Genomic DNA, 27,228 nt, shown 5'->3' on the forward strand with positions numbered 1-27,228 from the left:
ACGGTCTGCTTGCGCTTACTCTTACATAACCTGTTTGTGTGTCCACATCCTTGGCTTTATCTTCCCCTCTTTGCTTACAAGAAGCACTTGTAGTTTCAAAATCCCTATTTCAGTTTACATTTCAACTAAATCCATGTGGCTATAGATAAGAATTAGCCGTTAATTTTACTATTATCCATATACTATTATTTTACTATTATCAATATTTCTTATTTTTAACTTCTTCAGATTTCTTTAGCTAGCTTGTTTGCCATATTAGTTATCTGTGCATATAAGCATTTTTAACAAACTTATGCCACCCTGGAACAGCTGACTGGCCAGAGCAGCAAGGCCAGGTATGCAGCCCAGTAAAGCCCTCTACCAGAGACGCATCTGCAGTGACAGAAGTAGCTCATTGAATCAGTTGCTTTCTAGAGGACCACCAGCTACATGGGCACAGGAGCCTTTTCCCAGGACTTCAGCTTACGCAGTACAGCATGACCATCATCAGCGCAGCTGTCATTTTCTCAGACTGAAATCCAACCTTGGCAGAGGAACTTTGCAGCACAAATCTTATCCAAATACACTCAAGAAAACCACTACTAATACACAGGACTAGGATAAATCACATTGCCAAGTTAGTCTTGGGGCTAAAGCAAGAACTTAAAGTCTAAGTTTATTTCAGTTTAAAAATAAAACCTTTAAGCTCTTCATCAGTTCCAATGAAAATCTTCCTTTAAAAGTTACTGTTAAGAAGCAAGGGAAAAGGGTATTCAGATTTCAAGTTGTTTCCAATGAATGCTTTGAAAGCTTTCACAAATCCCACAGTGAAACCATCCAAATGACTCCTCTGTGACTGTTGAATCAGATGTTTTTATTCCCCCCTCCCTCGCCCAATATTTAATTATAAATTTAGTGCTTGTCTACAGTAGTTTTTCCTCAGGTTTCACCCACAGTACATCACTTGTCAAAGGTACACTAAAACATTTTCAGACGTGTAGAGAATTTGACTTCTTACAGTTTCGTCAAAGGAAAAGATGACTATGAATGCTTTGCATTAAGTTAAAGAGAAAAATTTGGAGCTGGGGGAAACACTTTTTTTTTGTTGGTTTAGGAGCAGTCCAAAGCAAGTTTTTACTTATGCAAAAGGAAATTCAATCTTTGTGATGAGTGCACAACATCACATCAAAAAACTTACTAGAAAATGATTTTATCAAATTAACAGATTTTTTTTTTTTTCAGAACAGCCTGCGTGCAAACTAATATGCTGAAGGAGTAGCATGGCTTAATTTCTTTTTTTTTTTTTAAATGATTCTTAAGCTTAAATTACAACTCTTCTCAGATGCACCTATTTTTTTTTTTTATCAGCTCAAAACTAAGATATTGTGGCCTCAAAGTTTCTTTAGAATGAGCTTCACATGATGTCTGTGCAACGGCCATTTCAAGGCAGATTCATCACTTTCGGTGGAATGCCAGCAGATCAGCAGGGTGTGCAGTCTGTGTCTGTGAGACCACATGGGCATTCTCGCCTTGAGAGTGTGAGGCCTATCCTAGGGGCACTTAACGGGTTAAAACACTGCAATATGCATTAAGCACATGTTTCAAGTCAGCAGGGTGCCAGCCTAAGATGCCCTCAAAGCCTAATTTGATAGATATTATGCCATATGCTGCTGCAAGTAGTTAGTAATAAAGAAAGTAAAAAATTTTATGGATGAGCAAAATAGGAGCTCTCATGGATGGAGTGTTTTTAAATCAGGTGTATAATTTACCTACCATCAGACCACATGTAGAGTGCATTACTCAATTGAACTTATGAGCAGATAGGAAGGCAGTTTCTTTTAATAAGCACTTCTTCAACTTATTGGCTCTACAATTACTTCACCAATTACCAGCAGCTGCTGCCTGTTGGGTGTTTTATCTTAGACAAGGAGTTACATTAGTTTCTAATCAACAAACCGTTCAAGGACTCTTTAAAAATATTTAAATTTAATTTCCCCATTTATTTTGAATTAACTGAAACACTGGATATTTTCATTGTAGTACTTTGATTCTTCTTAGGTTCTTCTCCAAACAGATTTATTGTTGTAGCATTAATTTTAAAAGTGCTATAAGATAGATATAAGAATATCTATATTTGTTACAGACATATATATGTCTTCAATATATGCAGCATCAGGATTGGCTTTATTAACCATATATGCCAGTAAATATACAATCGATTTTTACTGCTTTTATAAAACACTAAGCTTGCCATAAAACATATGATAATCCAAGATTATTATGACTTGTTCATGTCTTTCAGTTTTATTTATTATTTACTTGACTCATACTTAATAGGGCACTGGCTAATGTACCAAGATAACAACTACCTGAGAAAGAACTTTAGTATTTTTTTAACAAATGATGATACTTTTTTTTTTATGGGAAGGAAAGATAATTTTTCTTTATCTCTAGATTTTCAAAATTATAATTCTAGACATTTCCAAGCAACTTAATGACACCTGGAAAACACCTTGTAACATGAAAACCAGTATTTCTTTTGTAGGTTTTCTTCCTAAATATCTCAATGGGTGAAGCAGAATGAAGCAAATCCTTTAAAACTCTAAGTAGGAGAAGTAGCTGAAAAACTAAGATGTACTGCAATAACTGACACAGTTTTTGCTTATAAAAATAATTAAACTAAAACCAGGGTGTCTGCTAAGGAATTCTAACTGAGGCCTTCTATAAATTACAGAATTGCCACCTCTGCTGTTACGCTAGAGGATTCCACCAACATAGCGTGGAATAAACTCTCAAGAGCCTTTCTGGTGGTTGATATCAACTCCTGCCTATGCCACCTTCCCGCCTAAAAACCAAATGCTAGGGACAGGCAAGCTTGTGCAGATCTGGTGCAATTTAAGAGGCTGCAGTGTACAGCTGTTGCTCAGGAACAACAAAGGCTGCTGTCCTGGAAACAGCTGTCCTCATAGCAAATTCCTGGGAGAAGTCTGCCTTGCCAGGGTGCAAACTATGTTTACTATAAAGAGAATGGTCAGATAAAAAAAAATAAAGCATATAACAAAAGCAAGCAAAACGAGAACAAACCATAACAAAAACACCTTTTGCATTTAAGTTCTTAAACCAATCATCACACTTTTGAATTATGATTCTTCTCCGGTATAGGGATATCCTTCATACTATACATGAGTAGCATACTAGGAAGCTTAAAGTCTGAACAGATGCCATTGCGATAGGTATTATTAGTGCTCAATACACTTCACGGAGTATGTCAATCATCACAGGAGAGTTAGCCAAGAAAAGCCCCAAACCAAAACAAAAGGTTTGTCCATAAAAGGTAAAGAGTTACTTTGGAAATTTTAGAGCACAATTTTCAGAATCCAGATAGTCGGGAGAAACTTTCAGTAGCATAATGATGCAATTTAACAGAAAAATCCTAATCCTTGTGTATAGCCTTATTAAATCCCATGTATAAAAATCATGCAACACTAATCGTCTTCAGGGCTATATCATGAGGTCTAACACTCAGGAAAGAGAAGATGCCAATTCACTGATGTCTCTCAAATCCATTGGTACAACGTGATATAAGCCTAAACCTGGAAAAATATTTCCATTTCCCCTTCACAGAGAGTTTGTTATAGACATACATTGCAGCTGTTCGAGGGAAACAAAGAAAATTTCTGAAATTATGCATCAGAGCATGCAAATCCTGTACCTTCTGTAAAATAATTAGATCTAAATAGAGCAGTCTACTTGTTTCATATTATCTGTTAAAAATAAATAATCAAGACTACTAAAAAAACCCCAGAAAATTCCTTAAAAGAGGCCTCAGGATAAACACCTCATGTAATAAAGGAGTCCTATGTAAATATCAGGATATTACAAATATTTTCAGAACACAGTGCCAGAAGTGTCTTCTAGTATACTGGATCCAAACATGGACTTAGACTCACAATCACAGAATAATTTAGGTTGCAAGAACCATTTGTAAGTCATCTGATTCAGGCCTTACACTCCCCAAAGCAAGCTCAACTTCAGACTCGGTCTTGAACCGAATTGTGCTGAAAACAGGAAAAATTAGTCTGCAAACGAAAAAATTGATTTAGAAACTTTGTAGTGAGCATCACTTGAAAACAAGTGATGAATCACCCTTACATATCTCACAAGTTCTTACTTGCATATCCTTCCTTGTTCTTTTTTTCCAAAACATGCTAAAGAAAAAGCTGTGGAGGGAGGGGGTCATTTTCTAGGATTTTACTAAAGGCAAGTAAATATTCAGGCCTTCTTCATTATTCCAAAAAGAAAAACTGCCATTTTCTGCAGAAGATGAAGGTCCTACCCTCTCTCTATCCTAGAGTTATGGATTAGTTTCTTCATCACACTACCAGTATATTAAAGCCATCTAAGACCACAGACTGTTTTGCTGTTAAAGTTTAGAAATACACACATTCGTATTTTTATTGCATATTCCTTTAACTCACACACTTAACTTACAAATTATCCATCTTTTAATGAGATCTCTCACAGCTGGAAAAAATCTAACCCACTCAGGACTCAATCAGGTATTCACATCAATTTGTTTAATTAACACTAAGCTTAATATCTCTCTTAATTATGACTGCAAACACTTTCTTAAAACAAATCAAACTCAGTAACTTACAAAAACAAAGAAATCTTACAGTATTTAAAAATCACTCATGTAAATCTTCAAGAAGATTAATTCAAAGCCTCTTAGGCATTTTCAATGGAGAGAAAGCAGAAGATCCATAAAACCTGAGGTTCAAACACCAGAAGGGGCTGCTCAATTCATCTGCTTGTATCTCTTTAAGGTGTGACTAGTACACCAGCTTATCATGTGCCCCTAACTTATATAAGATCTTTTTCCTCTCTTCCCATGGATATAGATATTTTTTTTTTCCCCAGTGTACTTGAGGGACTGTATAGTATTCCTGGACAAACATACACAAATCTCAAGCATTTCTTGAAAGAAAGGTCATCCATTTCACATTAACAAAACTAAGGTCACCATATATATATATATATATACACACACATACTTTGCTGCTCGTAATTTAAATTTCACCTGGTCTTCAGATAATATCTTGAAGAATGATAATATTTAAGCACATACACACTACTATCCTGTGGAATATATGATGTTAAAAGACACTAAGGATTATAACTGCTGGTTTCTCTAGCTGATACATTAAGGTGCTCAGAAAATTGTATGAGGATCTTGTCCTCTCTCTGGATCAAAACTATAAAATGCAAAGCACTCATTAGACACAATTCTCTAAGCACATTAGTCATCCTTGGAAATACGCATATACCACTTAATGGACTTCAGATATGACTGTAATTACAAAAATTATTGTTGTTTTAGAGCTGCACTTCTAAAGAATGTGCATATTAGGTAAACAAAAGGAAATAAGAATATATGGTATCACTCATGTCACTAATCTCTCATAGCTCTACAGCACTACCTGGGCATTTGTATGCACCTTACTGCATAACATACATTTTTTTAATACAATCATATACAGTACAGATACTTGAAGGCATAAAGTTAACTATACTGTGTTACGTCTTTCTTACAGAAAATTTTCTGCCAGCTAACACTGTTATGTTTAAAGTAACTGTATGATGCCCAATACCAATATCAGTTTGACAATAAAAGCATCAGACCTTGCTCTTGAGCATTGACAGCTATGTTTCTAACTAATCAAGGATCTCATTCTGCAAACTCTTTGCCTGTCATACTTTGTGACCTCTGAAAGAGTCAGTAAGCAGAAACATCTGAAGCTATAGCAATAGAAATTATTTCTTAGCTTATTCTGCAGGAAAGGACTTGAAATATCAGAGGCATACTGACAATTTTTTTCAAAATTAAAATTCATTTTGATTACCTCAGTCAAGAAAGAAAATTAAAAAATGACTGAGGCTCCCAAACGGTAGCTTGAGTGGAGTTCCTCCTGTTAAGGTCCTCCCTTTTGGCATTTTAACCAAGAAAAGTAGTAGTTGTAATTGTTCAATGTGCTGCTTATTTTTCAGATAGTAAACTTGCTTTTTAAGATAGAAAAATTCTAAGTGCGAGTGTAACAAACACCTAAAAAACTGCTTTCGCAATTGTCTGGAAAGAGGCTAGGAAGTTGTACTATTTGGCAATTCCAAAGTGCCAGAAAAGACCTGGAAAAGAGTACATGTAGCATCCTTTATGGTTTTAGAATTAGCCCTTAGAAAAAGATGGATACAGCAACACTGGCAACTTCTTCCATTATCCTAAAATCAGAACATTCACCACAACAGCAATAAAGCCTTACTTTCAGTTATTCAAACAAAATTATTGTATAGCTTCCTAGATTAAGATATTGTCTTTAGTGCTCATCTGACAAGTCAAATTTGAAATCTTCTAAAACGGGTATCTCATTCAGTTCTCTGTCACAAAACTTAAGAGTCAAGTTCCCAGAAGCAGCAGAGCTCCTCAAACTTCTAAGCTACCAAAAAACCTCCCCAAACCAAGCCCAAAAAGAAGTCTTTCTACTTAGTGTGATGGACATTAGTGTTGAAGCCACATGAAAGAAAACAGATTCAGAATTCTCTCTTGTATTTCTCAACAAATTTGACTTAAGACTTGTAAGTTTACTGGATCTCGTTAAATAACTAAGCTGTGAAAGAAAACATAGAAAGAATGAAGAGATGGGCAGAAAGGGAATATCAAGCTTTTAAAAAAGACTCTGGGGGTTTCTTTCTGCTTCCTACAAGCTCTTTAAAAACTCACATCTTGGGCTCCTCAAGGAAAGAAAAAACGCAAACAACAACCCACAGAGGTCCTGAGTAAGGAAAAGACATTTGTGCATAAACTTAGTTTTTACAAAAATAGCAGAAGTGGAATGGTCATTTCTTACATGTCAAGCCCATTCTTTTCTTTACAGAATGGCAGATCTACAGTGGCAGTTCATGTAACCATGCCCAGGAAGGCTTTAACTAGTTAAGGTGGTCACCACAAGGCTCAACTCTGGACAGTCATGTGAGCAATGGTCACTTTTCAGTTATTTCCAGTATCTACACAAACCAATATCCAAGTACAGCTAAGTACTACATCTTAAACATGAGGTAAGGAAATAAAATAATTTTTAAATTCTTTTTGTCAAATCAGTCTGCCAAACAGACTTCAGCACTTGGTTGAATTTGAGGTGATGCCAGTTACATTTTTTTTTTCCCCCCATAATTGCACACCTCTTCTTTTAAGCACCCATCTATCATTCTTCTCATTGCTAGATATAGTAATATCTATTGTAGACATATTTAATAAGGTTATCTTTACTGAGCAAGATTTTATTCTCTAAAATGAGAGCTTTTTAATACTATGGAAAATTTTCTTTTAAAAACCGGAATTAATGTGCACTGCACATAACGTGTTGTAAACCAGGCAGTGCATCATTATCACCTCCTACTCAGAGCCATTTTAACTATAATCTCAGTATTTGGGTAGCTCAGCTAATTAACAACCTAGTATTATTGCAAAGATGAGATTGTCATGTTATTTTAAGTGGGTTTCAACAGTCTTTGAACACTAACTACTAAATTTGTTAACAGTTTGCATTATTTTAAGGAGAAAAAATTATGTGATTTTTCAAAAGTCTAGAAACTGAAAAGATATGCAATTTGATTAAAATTTGCATTTTAAAAAAACCCAAACCTTTCTAGAAATGTAAAATAAACACATTGGGCCATCTCCATAGACTGTTTGCGTTAATTGATTCTAGGGTTAGAACACCAGCATTTCTGACATTTCCTCTCCTTACCATTCCAAGTTGTGGCCTTTTTTTGCAACTAACACCAAGACCACAAAAGCAATGGCAGAAAGTCTATTTCTTTATCAGTGCATATGTACGTTGAACAACAAACCCAGAACAGTCAAGCAACAAGGTTCAATATCCTTATTTAAACAGTCATAAAAGAAGTAGCCATTACAAGAAGCAAAAGGCAGCTAGAACCACTTTTTTCATACCCATAGAATCAAATGGTGTAACAATTTCCTCACCGACTCCAATGTTTTCAAACAAAAGGAGCCCGTATGATTTCACTCAAGTTGTTCAAAACAATTAAGTCACCGGATTTAAGCTTTTATGCATTCAGATAGTACACAGGGTTTTAGATGTCTGCATTGTTTTATGATTAGTGTCTACTATGGACTCCTTGTATCTTGTAAAGCCTCTCAAACATGTCCTTAGCAACACTACTTGTCATCATATTTTCTAGTTGTGGTCAGATCTATTTCACTAAAGAAAATCCTCTGTAAATACAGAATTAATCAAATTGGTAGGGGAAGCGTTCACTCTTTGTTTCTAGTCCCAAATATGATTTTGAATAGAGGTAGAAAGATAAAAGGTAGAAATTCCTGCTTCTTCAGAAGAATCTTAGAGCTCAGATATTTGAATGGACATAGAATTCCTGAAATATCATCAAATGGTGTTTTCTCTGGTGAAGCATACTCAGATCATAACATTTTTTTTTCTAGTTAAAGCATCACAAAAGCCAATCACCACTTCTCATTTCAAAATATCTAAATGACTGAATTCTCATTTTCAACCTGCAAAATCCCTTGAGTTAAATACTGAATTACTATCACATGTGTTCAGTGCACAGGTTTATTAAAGAGAAAAGGAAGAAAGTAGCATTGAAAAGTAGTACTTTCATAAACATACCTTAAAAATAACAGAAACATTACCTCTTGTATCAAAACATACAGAATTGGTTTAAAATAGTCTGAAGTAGAAATAAGATACAAATGTTAAATTAAACCAAGAATGCAACTGAAAATCTTTGCCTGCAAAATACAAATGATCCTCCAATTAATGTATTTTTAACACTGAACTAGGATTTTTTTCCCCCTAATATTGTGTAACAAAAATTGCTACATGAAGTGATAACATTAACTGAGCACTGGATTGGGTGAGAAGTTTATGATATCTAACCTTTCCAAACTTTCACATACACAAACCAACAAAAAGTTATTCATTATAAAGCTGAATGTGAAAGAGACTTTCAAAGTAGCTACCAAATAGATACAGAAGTAAAAGCAGTCCACCAAACCTCCAAGAATTCTGATGCTATGGCTAAGAAAGATGATGAAAGAACTACGTATATTTTTGAGAACTAAAAATTAAGGGAAGAGTTTTGAAAGTGGAGCCACATGGTCTGCTAAAACAGACACATGCAAAGACCAGACAATTCAATGCAATATCAGCCTGTTTATGGAATAAACAAGGTAACACTTACATATAAATTAGGAATCATTCATCAGAACGATTCTCATTTCCTTCATAAGAACTGCTTAGAGGATATTCCTTGCAACCACATATGCAGCAACTACTCAGCAACCCATTCTTTAAAATGTTTGCATTAGATTTTCACAGGAGTAGGACTAGAAAAGCAAGCCCAGTTGACCCAGTTCTTCACTTGAGTTTTACTATATATATATATGCATATTGGGGCTAATTGGATATAAAATTATGGACTGATAGGAGTGAACTATTAAGTGTTACACACGATGCTTTTTGTGGCAGTATTATAGCGTATCTGATAAAAGCCCATACACATGATCTACTTATTGATTACATGTACAAAGGACAGACAATACTGAGAACTCTGCCAAATTAAAATAGAAAAGCAGTTTAATTTGGAGCTAAGCATGAAAGGCCTATACATTTATCACTTTACTTCATGAAAGGTGGTAGCAGTGAAAAGCCTAATTAATTTCTCTTAAGTGAAATAAAGGACTATAGTAGTATTTATTTGTTTATCCTACATACTGTTTTGTGTTGCAGGATAATTGTGGAATTATAATTTCCACTCAAGGGAGAAATGCATTTATTTGTTATCATTACATCAGAGTATTATTCTGTACTGTTCTGCATTAGCAGATTTTCATCCATCCTACAATGCATTCAGACAGAAGTTCATTTTATAAAAATCATATTTTAATCTCACGTACTGATTTCTCAACCCACTACATACAATTTGTCTCATTACTTACTCCTATTTGACTGCAGCAGCTTCCTGGAAGGCCAAACGTAGGCACCCGAACACACAATTCTATTGCTAACTGCAGGGAAAACGAGGTAAAGCCTGGACTACAAAAGTCACAGTCATCACACTTTGAGATCTCCTTTTCCCCTTCATCATCACCCTTCCAGTTCCCTTGCTGATGAATCAAGACTCATGTCTTATGGTTTTCCACACTGTGTCTTCAAAAAACCTTTTGAAACATCACAAAGTCTAGATTTCTCAGGCCCATTATCACGTTTCCAGAATGGATTCAGGGCCAACTCTGCTCTCAAAAGATGACATTTTTCCTGGTTAGAACTACACAGAATACACTAAAACCAGCAGCAGTTCACTTCTATGTGTCTCTTTCTATATTCTACAAACAGGGCCTTCCTGAACAGAACAGCATTTGCGTTCATAAAGCAAAATAAATTGCAAAAAGCACAGTGGAAAGCTCTCTAAAGACTTAATTGCTGAAGTCATTATTCAAAACATATCCTGTTGCCAAATCTACAGAACAGAATAGCACTGTGCTCCCTGCCTTCCCCTCCTCCCCTGAGCTACATCTATTGACTGCAAAATTGACATCAGTAATTCAAATAATAAAATAATCAAGAAAAAAAAAAGAGAGGGTTAAGCTTCTGAATTAAAAAAAAAGTGCCCTAAACTTCTAACGGAGGCAAGTAGAACTGGAAAAAAGTCTTTAGGAAGCAGGTAAAAAATATTATGCATATTCAAATTTGTCCAGGACTAGATCCTGCAAGGACTAAGACAACAGTTTCATCATGACATATGAAAGTAAAAATTTACTAAAATTAAAACTCACTAAAATTAAGTTAATACTGCTCATTTGTGGAATCCAAGAAACTGTGCCTTTTTAGCTGCAACTTTTTTGTTCCCTTTAAGTGCACTTATTCCAAACAAAAAGCTTTTTTAATCTTTTTTTTTTTTTTTTTACATTGCAATATCATAAACCATCCAATTGTCAAAATAACTTTGTAGGAAACAAACCAGCTTGTAAATTTAGCATGGTAAGAACAGAGTGCTAAAGCTGCATTCACTCAGCATATATTTAGCCATAGATAGAGAGACAAACAACTATAATATACAATTTTTCATTACTTAGAAGACAAAGTTATTTCACGTATATACCCATAAGGGTTATATACCTATAAAAATATTTAATCATGTTATTGTGCACCATTACTGAGTGCACAAGTACCGAGACACACCTTTAGACTACATACAAGCTGCTATTATAGGAACCTTATTTCTACAACAATCACTCTTCAATAGAGCCTCTGTCTTCTGTTAAAGTTACCTTAAGGAGCTAATTTGTACCTTTATAGGCATTTAAAAAAAAAAAAACAAAAAAAAAACAAACAAAAAAAAAAGCATCAGGTACATTACCCAAATGGTGCTGTTGGAGGCATAGCTACCAGGAAAGCAACACCAGCAGAGACAGAGCTTCCCTCCAATGCAGCCACGCTGCTGCTCCCAAGCGTGGCGGGCCATCATCCCGTGGACGTACCACCGAGATAAGGCAGCACAAGCAGCTCCCTCACTTCAGTTCCTGAGGCCTGTAACTCAGCTTGGAGACAAAACACAGCCCCTTCTGCCATCCCTCCTTCTCAGAACACTCTTGAATTTAGCTGAAAAGCTTCAGGACACATTTCCCTCCTGTCTTTCAATATCTTCCAATAGTTCACTTGTGAAGGCTGCTTGGTTTTAAATTAAATTCTTCCCAGCTGAGGTGTGCTAATTGCTGCCGGATGAACAATGCCCAGCTGATACCTGGGTCTCTGATGCAATATACTTATGCAGTCAGGTGCTGCAATCAGGCATGCTGTTGTCCCCTTCCATTTAACACCTGTAGATCCTTCACTTGCATCAACTGTTCAAAAAAAAAAAAAAAAAAAAAAAAAGGAGCAGAGAAGTTTTCCTTCAAAAACACATAGCAATACTAATCTCATTCCTAATGTGACTCTACTGAGTGTGATGTAATTATATCAGGGATATAACCCAGTGTCTTTGCTGTCATTGGATTTCAGATGTTCCAGTAAGATTTTAAGAAAAGTATTGAGATGTTATCCAGTATGTAAAAGAAGAAAAAAAAAAAAAAAAAAGAAAGAAAAGGAATCTGGCTTTATGTTGTTATAGCTGTCATCATTTTCAGTAAGAACTTGGTCCATCATATATAAAGCATCCTTTAGGAACTCCGTAATCAGGGTGGATAAATTCATATTCTATGCTACACAGAAAGGGAAAGACAAAAGTCAATGCACATAGAAGTATCAACTCATTGAAAAATTAGACAAATTGCTTTCACCTGTGCTGTTCACACCCCACCCTCTACAAATCCACAATAGCACTATATGTAAAAATATGTTTCTGATATAAACCACAACACACTTTTATTCTGTGCACCAAAACCAAGAGAATTTTGGAGACGTTTATTGCATTCAGAAATTATTGTTAAAGCTTATTTAAAGCTGCATTCCAAGAGCTACTCTTAATTATCCAGTATGCATTGGATAATGAGATAAGGGTTGTAAGATTAATATTGTCCACATAAAAATAAAGGAAAGCACCTAGTTTCAACTATTTCATATCTACAGTGGCAAATGTTATATTCGTCCTGAACACAAATAGCAGATATCTTTAATATTAAAATACGTTCAACTGTGATCTCTCTCCTTAGAGGGCACCTCATTCTGAGAGAAGTCTCATTGAAAGCATTGATATAAATTCCTGAGGTGAGGTACTACATGAGATATAATATAGCTCTTCCTCTTTCAAGTAGACAAAACCTTGCATAGCCATGCATACTCAAAACCTTCATCTTAAATAGGTACCCAAATCCAGGTTTCTTCTTTGATTAAAATATATATATATATTTATTTCTGCAGGCCACTTCTTGTCTGCATCAGCAAAATCAACTTACTCTTCTCCTTCACCCACTTCAAAAACATAGAAATAGCAAAATAATTAAGTTGTTTATGCTCATACTTAACACTGCAAATCTAGATGCTAGACAGCAAAGAACAAAGTAGGCCATTAATATTTCAGATATTCTCCAAGCAATATTATAATTTTGTTGTAATGTATTCATGTCCATTTGAGCCTTCCTAAGGTAAGCAATATATACTAAACAGTTTAACAAAAGAAACACCTGTACATTACAAGTAGATTTAAAAAAAAAAACAAAACAACAACACCCCTCCCCCCCCAAAAAAAACAGTGAAGTACATTGCCTCCTTGAAAATATTTTTAACTTTACATAAGCTGTGATAAATGTAGCATTTTAATTTTCTATTTGCCAACAGTGACACCTGCTGGAAAGCACTGTACTCATATTTTCTGTATTTTCAGACTCCTGCCATAATACAACAGCTTAACTTATGCTGCTGCGATGTAATTCAGTTTGTGTATATACGTGCAGTGGAGACACATTTTATTACAAATTTAAATCTCTCTCTATCAAAGGTTACAGTATTCTGAGGAGCAGTAGCATGTAACGTCTTTTTTAGTACTGTTTGGTATTTCAAATAAAATCAAACACAAAGACACTTATTTGAGAGTATTTTTTTAGATCAATAAGCTTTGAGAATTGCAGCAGAACTAGGACTTCAAAGATCTCTTGGTTCTTGCTTATACTCTTTAAGTCATTCAAAATTAAATATTTCATGCAGAAAGTTGGGACATGAGCTCAGTGCAAAAGTTCCACAACTATATATAATTATTTCATTCAACAACACTCATGTAAAAAGCAACCATCCACATTAGCAAAAATACAAGTATTTTGGCTTCTAATAGTTTGAGACAATTGCGTAAATATTGCTGCAATTTAAAGAAGTAAAATACAAAACAAAGAATATTATTTTTAAACAAGCATTTATGCACTAAAATAGTTAAGGCGTATTATCTTCTTTTCATACTATTTTTAACACACAGAGTTCCATGCTACGTATGGATCTTATGCAAATGCTCTTTGATTTCAAATGAGACTTTGCATACCAAGGAGTCTATTTTCCCATCAATGCAGAAGAGATTTACGCACGTAAGTCCCATTACCATTAATGGGACTCACCCACATAAATCCCCTGCACATTGATAGACCCTCAGGATTTACATTGAAATGGGTCCTTTAGAGCCATTACAATGTCAACCTTTTGCCAGGATTTTGCGTATTAACAACACTAAGCAATACGTGGCAATCTTAATGTGTAAAATCCTAGCAAAAGGCACAACACAGAATGATGCGAACAGAGCAAAAAATTCTTACTCATGGTATTTAAAGATGATCTGTAATTATGCTTTACCTGTCCATACTCCTATTGGTTGTTTTCCATCATTACTTTCCTTATTAAAAATCCTACCTTCTATTTTACATGACTATCCTCTTTTCTTCACAAGCACTGCTCAAATCTGTTCCAAAGCATCTTAAAAAACTCCCTGAATTGTTTCTGTTTCGCAGCTGAACTACTTTCCTTCCATTAACTTCTCTTTCAGCTGGTTACAATCTTTTAGCTTTTTACTATTTTTTTTTAACCAATATGCCCACATTATAAATGCTGTAGTACAAAACCGGTGGTTTAACCATGGCAAATAAGAAACTTAAGTAGACTAAACCAGAAGAGTAGCAGTAGTATAGCATTGTATGCAGTGAAGCATAATTCCCAAAACACACCACAGTGTCACTGTCCCCTCAAGGCTATAGGCAAGAAAAGCAAGGTCACCTACAATCCCACGTTAAGAACAACTGATATCACCAAACTAAGCTAAGATGCCGCTAGAAAAGCGGCATTAATCACCTATGCTGTCAGAACTACTTGAAATAGATCTATCTTCCATGCACACAAACACAGTTCAACTCTTAATTCGGTGCCAAAATTTCCACACACTCACATGAGTGCTTTGGTGTCTAAACAGAAATTAGAAACTAAAATACTTCTACATAACGTGGTCTAATAAGTAACTTAACTGCTGAGCAATCTCTCTACACAACGAGAAGCTCACACGGTTCTTTGGCCACCCCTCTTTGCCCCAGTGACATGATCAAGAAACAGCAGGATATACCTGATGAAAAATAATATTTATTCCACTTGAAAAAAAAAAAAAAAGAAAAAAAATCTTATGCTTCATTCTATATTGGTTATTCTTAAAATGTTTTATATATATATATATATATTTGTGGAGTTGGATTACACTGCTAATTCTTTGACATTAAGTAGTCACTAAAAGCACTGAATTGCTGAGTGACAGACGCCAGGAAGACTAGCTCATAAATGGGACCATAAAAGTGAACGAAGCATCATCACTTAAATCCTGAAAGACTCTCTCCTCAAATACTAAACAGAAACTCCTATTTGCAGGTATGCAAAACTTAATATCCAGAAAGCAGGCAGCCACTGTTGTGGGAAATGTACAGTCCCATAATCAGAGGGAAATGGTACTTGCAAACAGTAACTATTTTACATTAATAAAGCAAACAATTCTCATTTTACAAGTAGGGATGTACAGGTCAAGAAGCATGCTCTAGGTGACCAGCAGCAGTTTCAGCACAGTGTATTTGCCACTGCTTCCTGATACTAGTGGATACATCACTGCTGCAAAACAACAAACATTCAAAAGGTTCCTGCCACTATTTTACAAAGAAAATTGTTTTACACTGTAGATTTAGGTTCTGTCTTCAGTATAATACAAAAATTGGGGAGGAAAAAAAAAAAAAAAAAAAGAGAGAGAGAAAAGAAAGAGAGCATGAGAGAGAGTACGCAAAATACCAGATAAGTAACCATGGTGATTCTTGATCTCACATACAGGACAGACCATCTACATTGTATGTGACCTTATTGTACTCCACTGACTTCAGCATCAGTACTATGATATGTCATGATTCTTGCAGGATCAGGCTCTTAGGACCAGACCTACAAAGTTAATTATATAGTTAAGAAAATGAGAGCTAAGCATATAAATACTGTGAATTTGAGTCTTAGTGAACAAACTCAAACAACAACAATAACCCCAAACACAAAACCACGTCACAGCCAAGTACTATGTTCCAGATCCACAAAAGAATCAAATCGCTGAGAGGGACTGTATGTAGCTAAATTGCCAGACAACTGAAATCTGCAGAACAATTGCCAGCATTTTTTTTCCCTAAGCTTGGCACATCACCACTTATTCCTCACAAAAAAAAAAAAAAAAAAAAAAAAAAAAAAAAAATCAGGGCAGGAGATCTTTTCTTATTCTTCAGTAGGCCCAATAAGGATCCTGCCTAAGTAACTTTCTGGTTAAATCTCCAAATGGTCCAGTCCAATAGCATGTTCAGAGAGGACTAACATACCTACAGGACGGTCACTGTACTTTGTGATGGAGCTCGACACCCTCCTCCCCTTTCATTTTAAAGGGAAAACACAAGATGGTGCTAGAGGTAGCAATGCTCCTTTTTACACATCATTTCAGCCATTAGAGCACTGTCCAGATTTTGTAAAATTAGTCATCACTTGTTTGAGGAGGTTTGCACTCTAATATCCCAGACGAAGGGCTTATAATCACCCAGTAATATGCTAGCTGGCAGTACAACCCTTTTAAATTTAAATTGCCCTGTTCTGCAAACACATCATGATTCAGCAAAGGGGATCATATTTCTACAGCCAAGGGAAAGCCCTAACTTGGGAGAGGGCAGATCTGGTCCTGAACCTTACATAAGAGTTTACTCACTGACTAGAAGTGGAACTGAGAGTCAGACTTAGATGAATTAACCAGTCGGAAGACAATTCTTAGACACAGACATTTTCTGGCAAGTTCTGCCGAATGCTAATGGGAACGGGATAGGACAGAACTGACTTCCAGGACTTGACTCAGTTGTTCTATACCGTAGCTCCGGTAGCCCACAAAGCTAAAAAACTCAATTAAAACAAAAATCCAGATTATAATCAGTTATTCTTGCTTTTGCCAAGCAGCTATGCTTCTGTAAGAAAACCACATTAACATTGTCCAACTATCCCAATTTAACAGAGCTCTGCACAAGCTCCTAACAGACCTGCACTTGCAGGCTATTTGGGTTTTGTAGTTCAAAAAACTATTGGAAATGCTATATTCTGTATTTGCCATTAATACCTGCCCATCTTCCCACCCAGAAACAGCCCAATTTCTCCCTTTCCCAACTACCCACCTTCACCTAGCCCTCAAAACTATATAGTTTTTCCCATAGTCATACTTGTCCCTCCCAGAGCTGCATGGAAGCTGCTGTTTCAGCCCTCAAGCTTCTTCTTCCTCCTCTTGGTACTGAATCGAGCAAAGAGAGGGAGAGAAGACACAAAGGAAGGAGATGAGCTTAGAGCTGAAGAAGGTAGCAACCATCCTGAGCTACCAGATTTCTTCTGCTCTCTCCTTCCTTTCTTTGCAAATGGATTCAATTTCTGCTGCCTTAGGGTTAGGGGGAAGTATAGGAGCTTACCAACAGGCCTGAGCAGCCGCTATACTCAAGGAAGAGGCAGTGACAAGTACTCCTTTGGTTAGTTAAGGTTAAAGCGTGTATCCCTCTCCCAGGGCTGAAATGTCAGGATTCTCACAGATTGCTCCAACCTCAATTACAGTGAGATTCATGAGAAGAATTTGAGAGTTAGCAAAACAAGTCCCGGTGGTCGAAACGACATTGCTCAAGTTCAATTGTTATCACTCAAGATAGGATCTCCTGTAATCAGCTGCTTCTATAATAATCACTTGTCTCTAATGACTGTGTACCAGCAATAACGTACATCTCTTTGCTGTTTCTTTTTTTTTTTGTATTTTTGCCACAAAAACCTTACTGTGATGACAGAGCCACTATATTTAATTCCTGCTCTGTACTAAAGTATAAATCTCAGCTAGAAGTCTTTCCCTCTCCCTCATTGTGTCATCTATATATAAAACTTAAAATACAGTTTTTTGCCAAAAGGCAGCAGGTGGTGATACTTCTGTAGCTATAGATAGTAGTTACCAAGTACTCAAAATTACACTTGTTTTAAAAAAATGACACACATTACTATTGCACAGTGAACTTCTATGGCTTATGTGTCATCTTCTTAATTTTACTAGTCAAAATAAGTTTTTAGCTATTGTTCCTTGACACACACACAAAAAAATGTATATTACTAATGCTAAGGTTGTGACATGAAGTGACAGAAGCCGGGAAAATCCAAAGTTAAGGCTGACACTGTATCCTTTACTCACACTGCTGGGTTAAGACAAGACAATGGCTGTCTACACTTTGGAATTCCCAGGCTTTGTTCAATACATCTTATAATCTTCCTGTTAGTTTAAAAAAAGCCTCACTCTTCTTCTTTCGTTAAAAGAGGTTTTTAAAAACATTTTTGTTCCTTTATATAATTTGTAAAACATTAAAGAAATGCAAAAGCAAGTGACAGATACTGCTGTAAAATTCAGATATCGTTTTAGATGCATATTGCGCCATCTTAATGATATACTAGATGCAATTCTGCACTGCAGAAAATCCAGGCTTCATGTTTCTTCCTAGTTCCTTACTCCTTTCCAACATACAACAAATGGGACTTACCACCTCCAAATTGTATTTATTCTTTTCTATGCTATTCTTCTGGGGAGACTCCTGCAAGACCCAAAAAAAAAAAAAAATCCTTTTGCACAACAGCATCTCTCATGCAAAGGGATGTACATCCATGGTTGGCAAGGAGAATACTGACACTTCAGCCATGGAAAAGAATGGGACAGAGAACTCCAGAGGATGACTGTATAAGGCTGCACAACTTACTGTCAGCAAAAATCCTCCACTACCTCACACAGAGCCCGAGATGGGTCATTCCTGGAAGACCAAGGAAGACTGGATCAAAAGTTAGTGCTAGGAGACCTGAGCTCAATTCACTACTCTCCTCAGAGGTTTTGTGATACCCTAAGACACACACACACAAAAAAAAGTCTCTGTGTCTGTCCTGGTTTCAGCTGGGACAGAGTTAATTTCCTTCCTAGTAGTCAGCATTGTGCTGTGTTTTTGATTTAGTATGAGAATAATGATACAACATACTCATAAACAGTGTGCTCAGTTGTTGCTGAGGAGTGCTTACACTAAGTCAAGGACTTTTCAGCTTCTCATGTCCTGTCAGTGAGAAGGCTGGAGGTACACAAGAAGCTGGGAGGGGGCACAGACAGGACCGCTGACTCAAATTGGCCAGAGGGATATGCCACATCATATGAAGTCATGCTCAACATATAAACTGGGAGAGTTGGTTGTGGAGTGGGGACAGCTGCTCAGCTGTCATGTCAGCTGGCATGTGGTGAGCAGTTGCATCACTTCTTTTTCTTGGGTTTTGTTTCTCTCCTTTTTTTTTTTTTTGTTTTCCTTTTCATTACAGTTTTTATTATACTATTATTTTATTTCAATTGTTAAGCTGTCTTTATCTCAACCCACAAGTTTTCTTACTTTTACCCTTCCAATTCTCTCCTCCATCCCACCAGCTGTGTGGTACTGACTTGCCGACTGCGGTTAAACCATAACAGCGTCCAAGGACCTCACAATAAAATGGGAAGGTAGGGCACTGCAAGTAGAGGTATAAATAGTGACGTGCCCAGATAAGACAGTGTGGGAAATCAGGCAGTAACCAAAGTATCTAGAAGAAAATGATTGTCGAAAAGAACTACACAGTTTTATATCCTGCTGTATCAGAAATCTTGATAATTTATACAACTCTCTTGTCCATAGTGTTTAAGTAATTTTAAAAGTATTTATCATCAAAATACTATCAGTATGAGACTAGATATCAGTGGAGAATAGACAGACGAAGTGTGTTGCCCGTTGCCATTAAGATGTCTGTGGCAGAACAAAAGAAAGAAGCAATTTCTCCATCCTTTGGCCTTCTCACATGGGGACTGCAGCTGCTAAGAACATAAGGACATAAAAATGAAAGAATTCAGGACCTTTATGAAGATCTTTGATTATATTGCAAGTTTGATCAAAAATTACAGGAACCACCTAATGAAATTACAAACACACACAGAAACGTAGAAGGAGCTGATGGAATCAAAGATTTCTAATATATTGTAATCGTTCCCTTCACAAGCAATCCAGTACATAAAGCAAATATTTTGCTATCTACAGTTATTATGTATGTATAATAGACATAATATTCTATAACAGACTGTAAGTTTTGAATTCATCAATGTATTTTACTGTTTTAATATCTCCCAACTTTTACACAACATTCTTTTAAAATTACTATGTCTAGCTCTTTATTTTAATGGTATGATGTGACAGATCTTAAGGAATGCGTTCCAACCCAGTAACTCCTACTTTCACTCCCACCCAAACATTCAATCTTGTATTTCAGCTACTTTTCATTTCATAACTTCTTTTTCATTTGTCTTTAAGAGGCTGAATTTACATGGCAAGCTCCTGAAAGCAAGCAAAAAAAAAAGACATTGCTTATTCCCCTTTAAATCAAATACATTTTAACTTCACACTCTGCTACAAATCCGTCAAGGTTTACTCTGACTTGCTAATTTCCTTCATCCACTTCTGCATGCTACCAATCCCCTCATACATGTCTCTTGCAACGCTTTTTCCATAAACGGAGTCAAATATACTTGACTTAAAAAATACTCAAAAGAATGTTAATTTCAGGAAGAATTTCAGCTTTAAAATGTTACAAAAGATACACAAAATTAAAATGAGACCTCAGCCCCTTTCTACATGCATTTCACAGTGGAAAAATTTCCACATTACAAATTCAGTTTCTGTCAACTGTTTTAATTTTCCCCTGCTCCCAAATACCACAACATTTTCCATATATTGTGTAGTTAGTAATCTGCATATCCATTTTACGAAATAGTTTATAAGTTTCCCTCTAGTCCATATTTGTTTCCCACCCATTCGATGCTTCTTGACTTGCACTGTTACCAGCATGGATAAGAAAAGTCGCACCTACCTGTTAGACCTGACGGACACCAGAAAGGCTGTACTGCAAACCTTCGATGAGAGAAGCCTCAGAGAGATGTTCAAGCAGAGGAAATAGGAGGCATTAGAGCACAATAGCTGATTGAACAGAAAGAGCTTTCAGAAAGATCTGCTCCCTTAAACTGTAAAAGGGCATTTTTTTGCACAAGGATATTTATGTTTTCTGCATGCATAAATAAATGAAATTCAACTACACACATGTTTTTAACACAACAGATGCCATCATACACTATCAGATATATCAGGAATGGAATCATGACAGAATTTAGTCTAATATTCTTGATTTCTATTATTTTTATTTTTTAAATAAAGAATTATGAGAATTCAAAATAAGCATCTCGCAAACCAGAAAATGGACAGCGATGATGTTAATCACTTCACATAGCAAACATAAATCCGAGAAGTGGCCAAATATTTCAAGAGCTCTTCACGCAGCTGTACCAGCTCCCACTAGATTCAAAAGTATTTTACTGACAGTACCAGATTAAGCTCACGGGTCTGCAAGGTTAGGTTCGGAAAATAGTGCCATGTTATCATTAGCACATTTCGACAACACACAGAAAGCTTGCTTCAGCCTGATAAAAAGTCTTTATTTTGCTATTGCCCATAAAGTCATCCTTCCTTAATCTTCTAAATTGAAAAAGCACAGCATCAATGCTTAATACGACCTTTGAAGTTAAGGTTGCCAGTCAGACATTATTTTCCTGGTAAAATTATTTTTATACACATATATGAGGCTAACATAAAAATACCGCTTTGCTTTCACAGATAAGAAGGTACAGAAGCACCTAGAATCTTCAGTCCAGAACTAGGTCTTTCCTGCATATATAAACAGATGTCAAAATCATCATCCAGTGGCCTAGAAAACTCTCAATTGTATACAGTAGTAGAGAAAAAGAAGACAGCGTAGGAAAGGGATATAAGAAAATGAATAAAGTTAAAAAAATAAATCCAAGAGACATATCCTTGGTACATCATAACATTCTTCAGTTCCAAATAAAAGGAACAGAAAGCATCCTTTAAATCTCTAGTCTAGAACTTTTACAATTTCAATCAAATTCCACTCACTAATATTTAGATTCCTGTTGCAATAAACTGTATGTAAGACACAGTAATGTACACAAAGTTGTAAATGGAACATGCATGGCATCCTATGATCTCTAAACTAGTTGTGCTTTCTTGTCTATAACGCTTTTTACAGCACCAGCGTCTGTGCCTGCCCTTTAACAGCTATTCTTTAAGCATTAACGTAGCAAGTTAGCACTGAGTGCGCTATCTTTCAAACAGAGTTCCTCTTTCTTACGTGTGATTAAGGAGTTTGCTGGCCTGAGAGGCTACTGGAGCTCCAGCAAGCTACTGCCACTCCGACAGACTTTACCTGCTGCCTAAGCAACTGGCTCCTGTAACACACTGCTAAGAAACTATGGCTACAAGTTATTTACATCATGTAAAACTCTTGACCATTTGACCAGAAACAGATACTGCAATCTAATACAGACTCTCAATGTGACAGCAAGTGATGGACATAATAAAGCAACAGCACTACAGATCTTCCAGAACATAACTCTCTCCCACTCAAAATTAACCACTGATCAACTCAGGATAACTGATTTAAATGACTTACTTTATATACAAGAAGAGTCAGTATCTGAAGATGTTTTGTTCACAATACTTCAGAGATCAGACCCTGGGACTGCTCAGAAGACAGCATGGGCAGATGTGCCATTGTGGTGTGTCTGCACATTATGGCACACGGAACGAGACTGCTCCACCTGGAGCCTTAGGTGTCCCTGTGAGCGGGATATTGACTGGAAGAATGAGGAATAAATGACTGTCTAACAAAGCATACAGTGCTCTGGTGCTATTCTACCTGTACAGAGATTGACTGCAACAAAACTATTTTAAACAGAGTAATTTTTTTTTTTTAAAGTAAAACAGAAAGGATGCCTTGCGGTTAAAATCAGAAATACCACATTAAGGGCTACAAGCACTTGATGCTGAAAAAGACATCCCTCAGTATTAATGTTATGGCAATGAATGCACAGCTTCCACTTCCTGAGTCAGTTAGAAGAGATCGCAGCAGAGGTTTCTCAGGTAAAAGGAAATCTAGCTATACAGTCTTGAACATTCTTAGTCACTGGATGGACTACAGTGGGTCACATGGGTTACAGAGTTTTATATGTAAGCCCAGAAATACTCTGCAAGTACACCTCTTTCTGTATTACCTTTTACGTAATGCAAAGTGTTTACTATCCACAGTCAAATCTGACAAAATAACTAAATCATAGAATCATACAGCAGTTTAGGTTGGAAAGAACCTTCAAAGGTCTTCTAGTCCAACCTGCCTGCAAGGAGCAGGGACATCCCCGACTAGATCAGGTTGCTAAAACCTGGGAAGTCCAAGTAGGTCCTCTAACAAAAACAATTTTCTGAGTTATTTTGCAGATGTTCTATGAATCCACAAGGAATGAGCTGTTTTAAAACAAAACAAACCCCCCCTACACACAAAAAATCCAACAGAAAACATACTTTACCACACACTTCATGCTGAACAGTAAATTTTATTTGCATTATAGGCCTGACTACACCAAACTCACAGTGTATCAGCAATGCCCTAGTCAAGAGTTCTAAGTGACCACAATAATACCCTATATGAGTACTTCAACGCATTGATACTACTGCCCCACCCTAACTGACAACCACCACACTGATTGAAAGCCAGGTCTGAAATCTGGAGAATTTTAGAAGCATCCTGAGGTGTCTGGGGATGGACTTCATGGAACAAAAGAGAACATTGTGCATGTTACTCTACTTTTCAAATTCAGATCAACAATGCCACAACACCCCTAAACCCCCAACCTGATGTCACCAACCATCAGTCCCATGAAAAACTGAAACAGGATTGTCCACTACTGCAGACATACCTTGTTTTGCTCATCAGCACTCGAGTGCAAAATCTCACTTTATTAGTGTTTTAGAGAAGAAGATCACATTTCTTTCAGGAAGATCAAACTGAATGGTAAGAATATAGTAAGAAAAATAAACTTTAAAAATTTGTCATTTTTAGGGTAATGTGAAGACAGACATCACTTAGCTGGAAGGAAACGTGTTTCTTGCAGGTGAAGCAGAACCCCAGAAGGCACACGAGACTCGGGAATTACTATGCTTTGTCCCCACCCCTTGCTATTTAAGACATTAAAAGTAAAAAAGCCACTGAAAAGTCCATTGAAAAAAATCTTTTCCCATCCCAGTCCAACTCAATCTGATCAAACATCCAAACCATACAATTAAACACCCTAACCTCAGGCACCAGAGTTATCTACTTTATTCAACAGTTGCTTCAACAGATACAACAGCTCACCCATGACGCTGCTAACTTGCTATAGTGTGCATTTCCTTGTTTGGTTTATGCTGCACTGGATTACATTCTCTAACAGAGGAAGTACTTTTTAACCTATTTGATATAACTTCAGTTTCCCATTTTATTGTTTCATTACTGTAAACTCCTCGCAAAGATTCACATCAGAGACTATAATAGTTATGCATGCAAATTAAGTACAATTATACACATTCTCCAAAAAAAAAAAAAAAAGTAGTAGTCATTTGTTGCTTTAAGTCTCTCTCACAACAAAGTCTTCCCAACAGGTGACTGAAATTATGAAGGACACTTATTTAAAAAAAAAAAAAAAAAAGTACTGCAAGTAATTTATTATACTAATTCATCATGCTCTAATGGAAAACGTGCTTGAGCTTGAAAGGTTTGAGCAAAAGGCTTGGCAACTTGAAATCAGGTACAGCTGGAAGTACTCCTGTAAGATCCAACCCAAATTTAAAGAACCGTGCAGTGGTTTACAAACATTCTGCCACAAAGGTATGACTGTCACTGAGTGCAACTCAGTCTAGGGAAAAGCTTAGAGCATATCCAGAAACATACATAAGTAGTAGGGTGCAAAGTCAGAACTCCATTCAACATTCTCATCCCAATTCAAGTAAATTTTTCTGCTTACAAGATCACATCCTTAAAAACTGTAGAAGAATTCATAAGAGGGAAAAGATCGCATGGAGTTATAAATCTATGTTCTCTTCACGTCCCATATAATTACTAATACCTATTTATGTTTGGACAGGTCCCAAAGTTTTCGAGTAAACTGGTGCTGCACTGCGCTAGGAACAGTACATCATAAGATGACAAGCCGCAATACCAGGATAAGACCATGAGAGACCCTATCTTGCTTTGTTATTGTTTCATTTGTGAAATACTCAATTAAAACCTATTAGGTTTTACAAAGTCTTTAATGAAGACTCTACATTAAAGCTTAAGAAGGTATGAAGGAGGAAGGATACAAAACTAAAAAAAAGAAAGGTTAATTATTATTTTTTAAAAGGGAGGAGGGGAAGGAGACAATGATTTAACCAAAATAAGTGTCATATGATACTGGTATACAAGCCTATGAAAGCACGGATTCTTATATTATCTACATGACACGATCCAAACAAAGTCAACTACTTGTATCTTTGTTTCCATACTCAGCACTAGAAAAGTTTCCCATTAATGCACTATACACTGCATTTCTCAGTGTGGAAAGTCTGATATTCTGCTAAAAATATCAAAGAGCAAAGCTAGTAATTTCACTAATTTCTTCATCTATTCTAAATATATGGGAAATTGTAGATAAACAGAAAATACGTAACAGTGATAGTCCCAGGAAAAGTTTTTTGGAAATTTTCCATGTTTGCTGTTTTATAAGCCAGTCATTAGGAGGCAGCAAACGGCTCAAAACCATGTGAGAAAACAAATCCTGTAGGAGATTGAGAGTGAATAGGATAGTAAGAACTAGGAGTAGGAAATTAATTCAGATACAAATGTGACTTCTTAACAACATTCTCCAATTCAATCACGTGAGGTTACATCAAATAATTTGGAAGATATTTGTTAAATAATTTAGGATTTCATTAATGGAAACCATACTCAAACTTCATATGAATGACTTCAGATTTCTGGTAATGTTAAAAAGCACAAGACTTATCCTAGCCTGTTTTCCTATAGCATGCTTTCTAAGTTGATATCACGACATTGTACACACATATGCATAAGGAACACAAAGCAAATCATGTCTCATGCCATTTCATCTAAAACAAGGAGCTTATAACTGAAAGTTTTATATTATTTCCATGGTTGCTCTATTCAAAGTATAATTGAAAAGCCAGTGTGGTTTTCTTAGTGCTTCATTAACAACAAAAAGATCTTAGCCAGTAACATTTATACGTCTCTACTTTTCTTACTAGAATACAGCATAAGTCAAGCTAAAAATAACACTAGAAGATTTCTTAAAAATAACACCAAGGATTTCTACTATCAGTGCCAACATTTTTGTAAAATTGCTGGTAATAATTTTACATTGTTCAACCAGGATACTGTTTTTAAAATGTATTTATATCCTGAATCAAAACACGAGTGGAGAAATGAGAAACATTTTACATTCTAAGCAAGTCTGTAAATATGAAAAGATTAAAATATGGGCTGAGTTTGCTTGCATCTTTGAATATGACATGTAAATTAGTGTTTATTTCACAAGCTGTATTATCTTCAACACATAACAATGCCTTATCTGTATCCCACTAAACAGTTATGGTAAGTAACAGAGATAAGAAGAGTTAAACCACATCAGTATTTCACATTAATAGATTCATACAGCTGTACAACATTCTTACAATACAGAATTTGCAATTAATAAAGCATTTTCAGCTTTTCCACATTAAAAATGAAATAAGAATAACAAAAATAAGGCATAAACTTACTATTTGTGAGGTGTCCACACTGTCCTTTGGTCTGAGTCAACGGGAAATAATTACCACTAGGAAATCTAGCAAGCAGAAATACAATAAAAATAAACATTAGCATGCCCAAAAGAATAAACTCAGCTTTCCTGCAAGTATTTTTCCCCATAATACTTCACAGGCAAGGTTAAAAAAGAAAAAGAACCAAAAAAAGCAAAGTTGAAAAAAAAATATATATACACATTTAAAACATAGTCCAGCAGTGTTCAAGGATCCTTGCCTCTCAAACTTTAAAGCAGCACAGACAAATGTTGAAATGCCTATAATAGAACAAAAATCCAAGTTCTCAATCACTAGTTACGCAGTATGTGTCAGTAAGGAAGACAATTTCCAAAATAATGATTACTGTATTATCCAGATTTTTTCCACTCTCTCTCTCTCTTTTCCCCTTCCCA

General features: G+C 36.0%; 1 protein-coding gene across 3 annotated transcripts in view; it reads right to left on the reverse strand.

The window, feature by feature from the left end:
• LOC147599726 (uncharacterized) overlaps positions 1-26,959 on the reverse strand; it is a 249,732-nt gene extending 222,773 nt beyond the window's left edge. For all 3 annotated transcript variants that reach the window (XR_015259353.1, XR_015259355.1, XM_086754604.1), the window contains exon 1: positions 26,795-26,959. Coding sequence is in view for 1 of the 3 variants with exons in the window: in XM_086754604.1 (XP_086610730.1) it covers positions 26,795-26,942 (148 nt within the window). In the remaining 2 variants the exon portion in view is untranslated. The remainder of the gene's footprint in view (positions 1-26,794) is intronic.
• Between the last annotated feature and the right edge of the window lie 269 nt (positions 26,960-27,228).

This window comes from Chlamydotis macqueenii, chromosome 9 (assembly GCF_036417535.1).
Source record: "Chlamydotis macqueenii isolate bChlMac1 chromosome 9, bChlMac1.mat, whole genome shotgun sequence".
NCBI lineage: Eukaryota > Metazoa > Chordata > Aves > Otidiformes > Otididae > Chlamydotis > Chlamydotis macqueenii.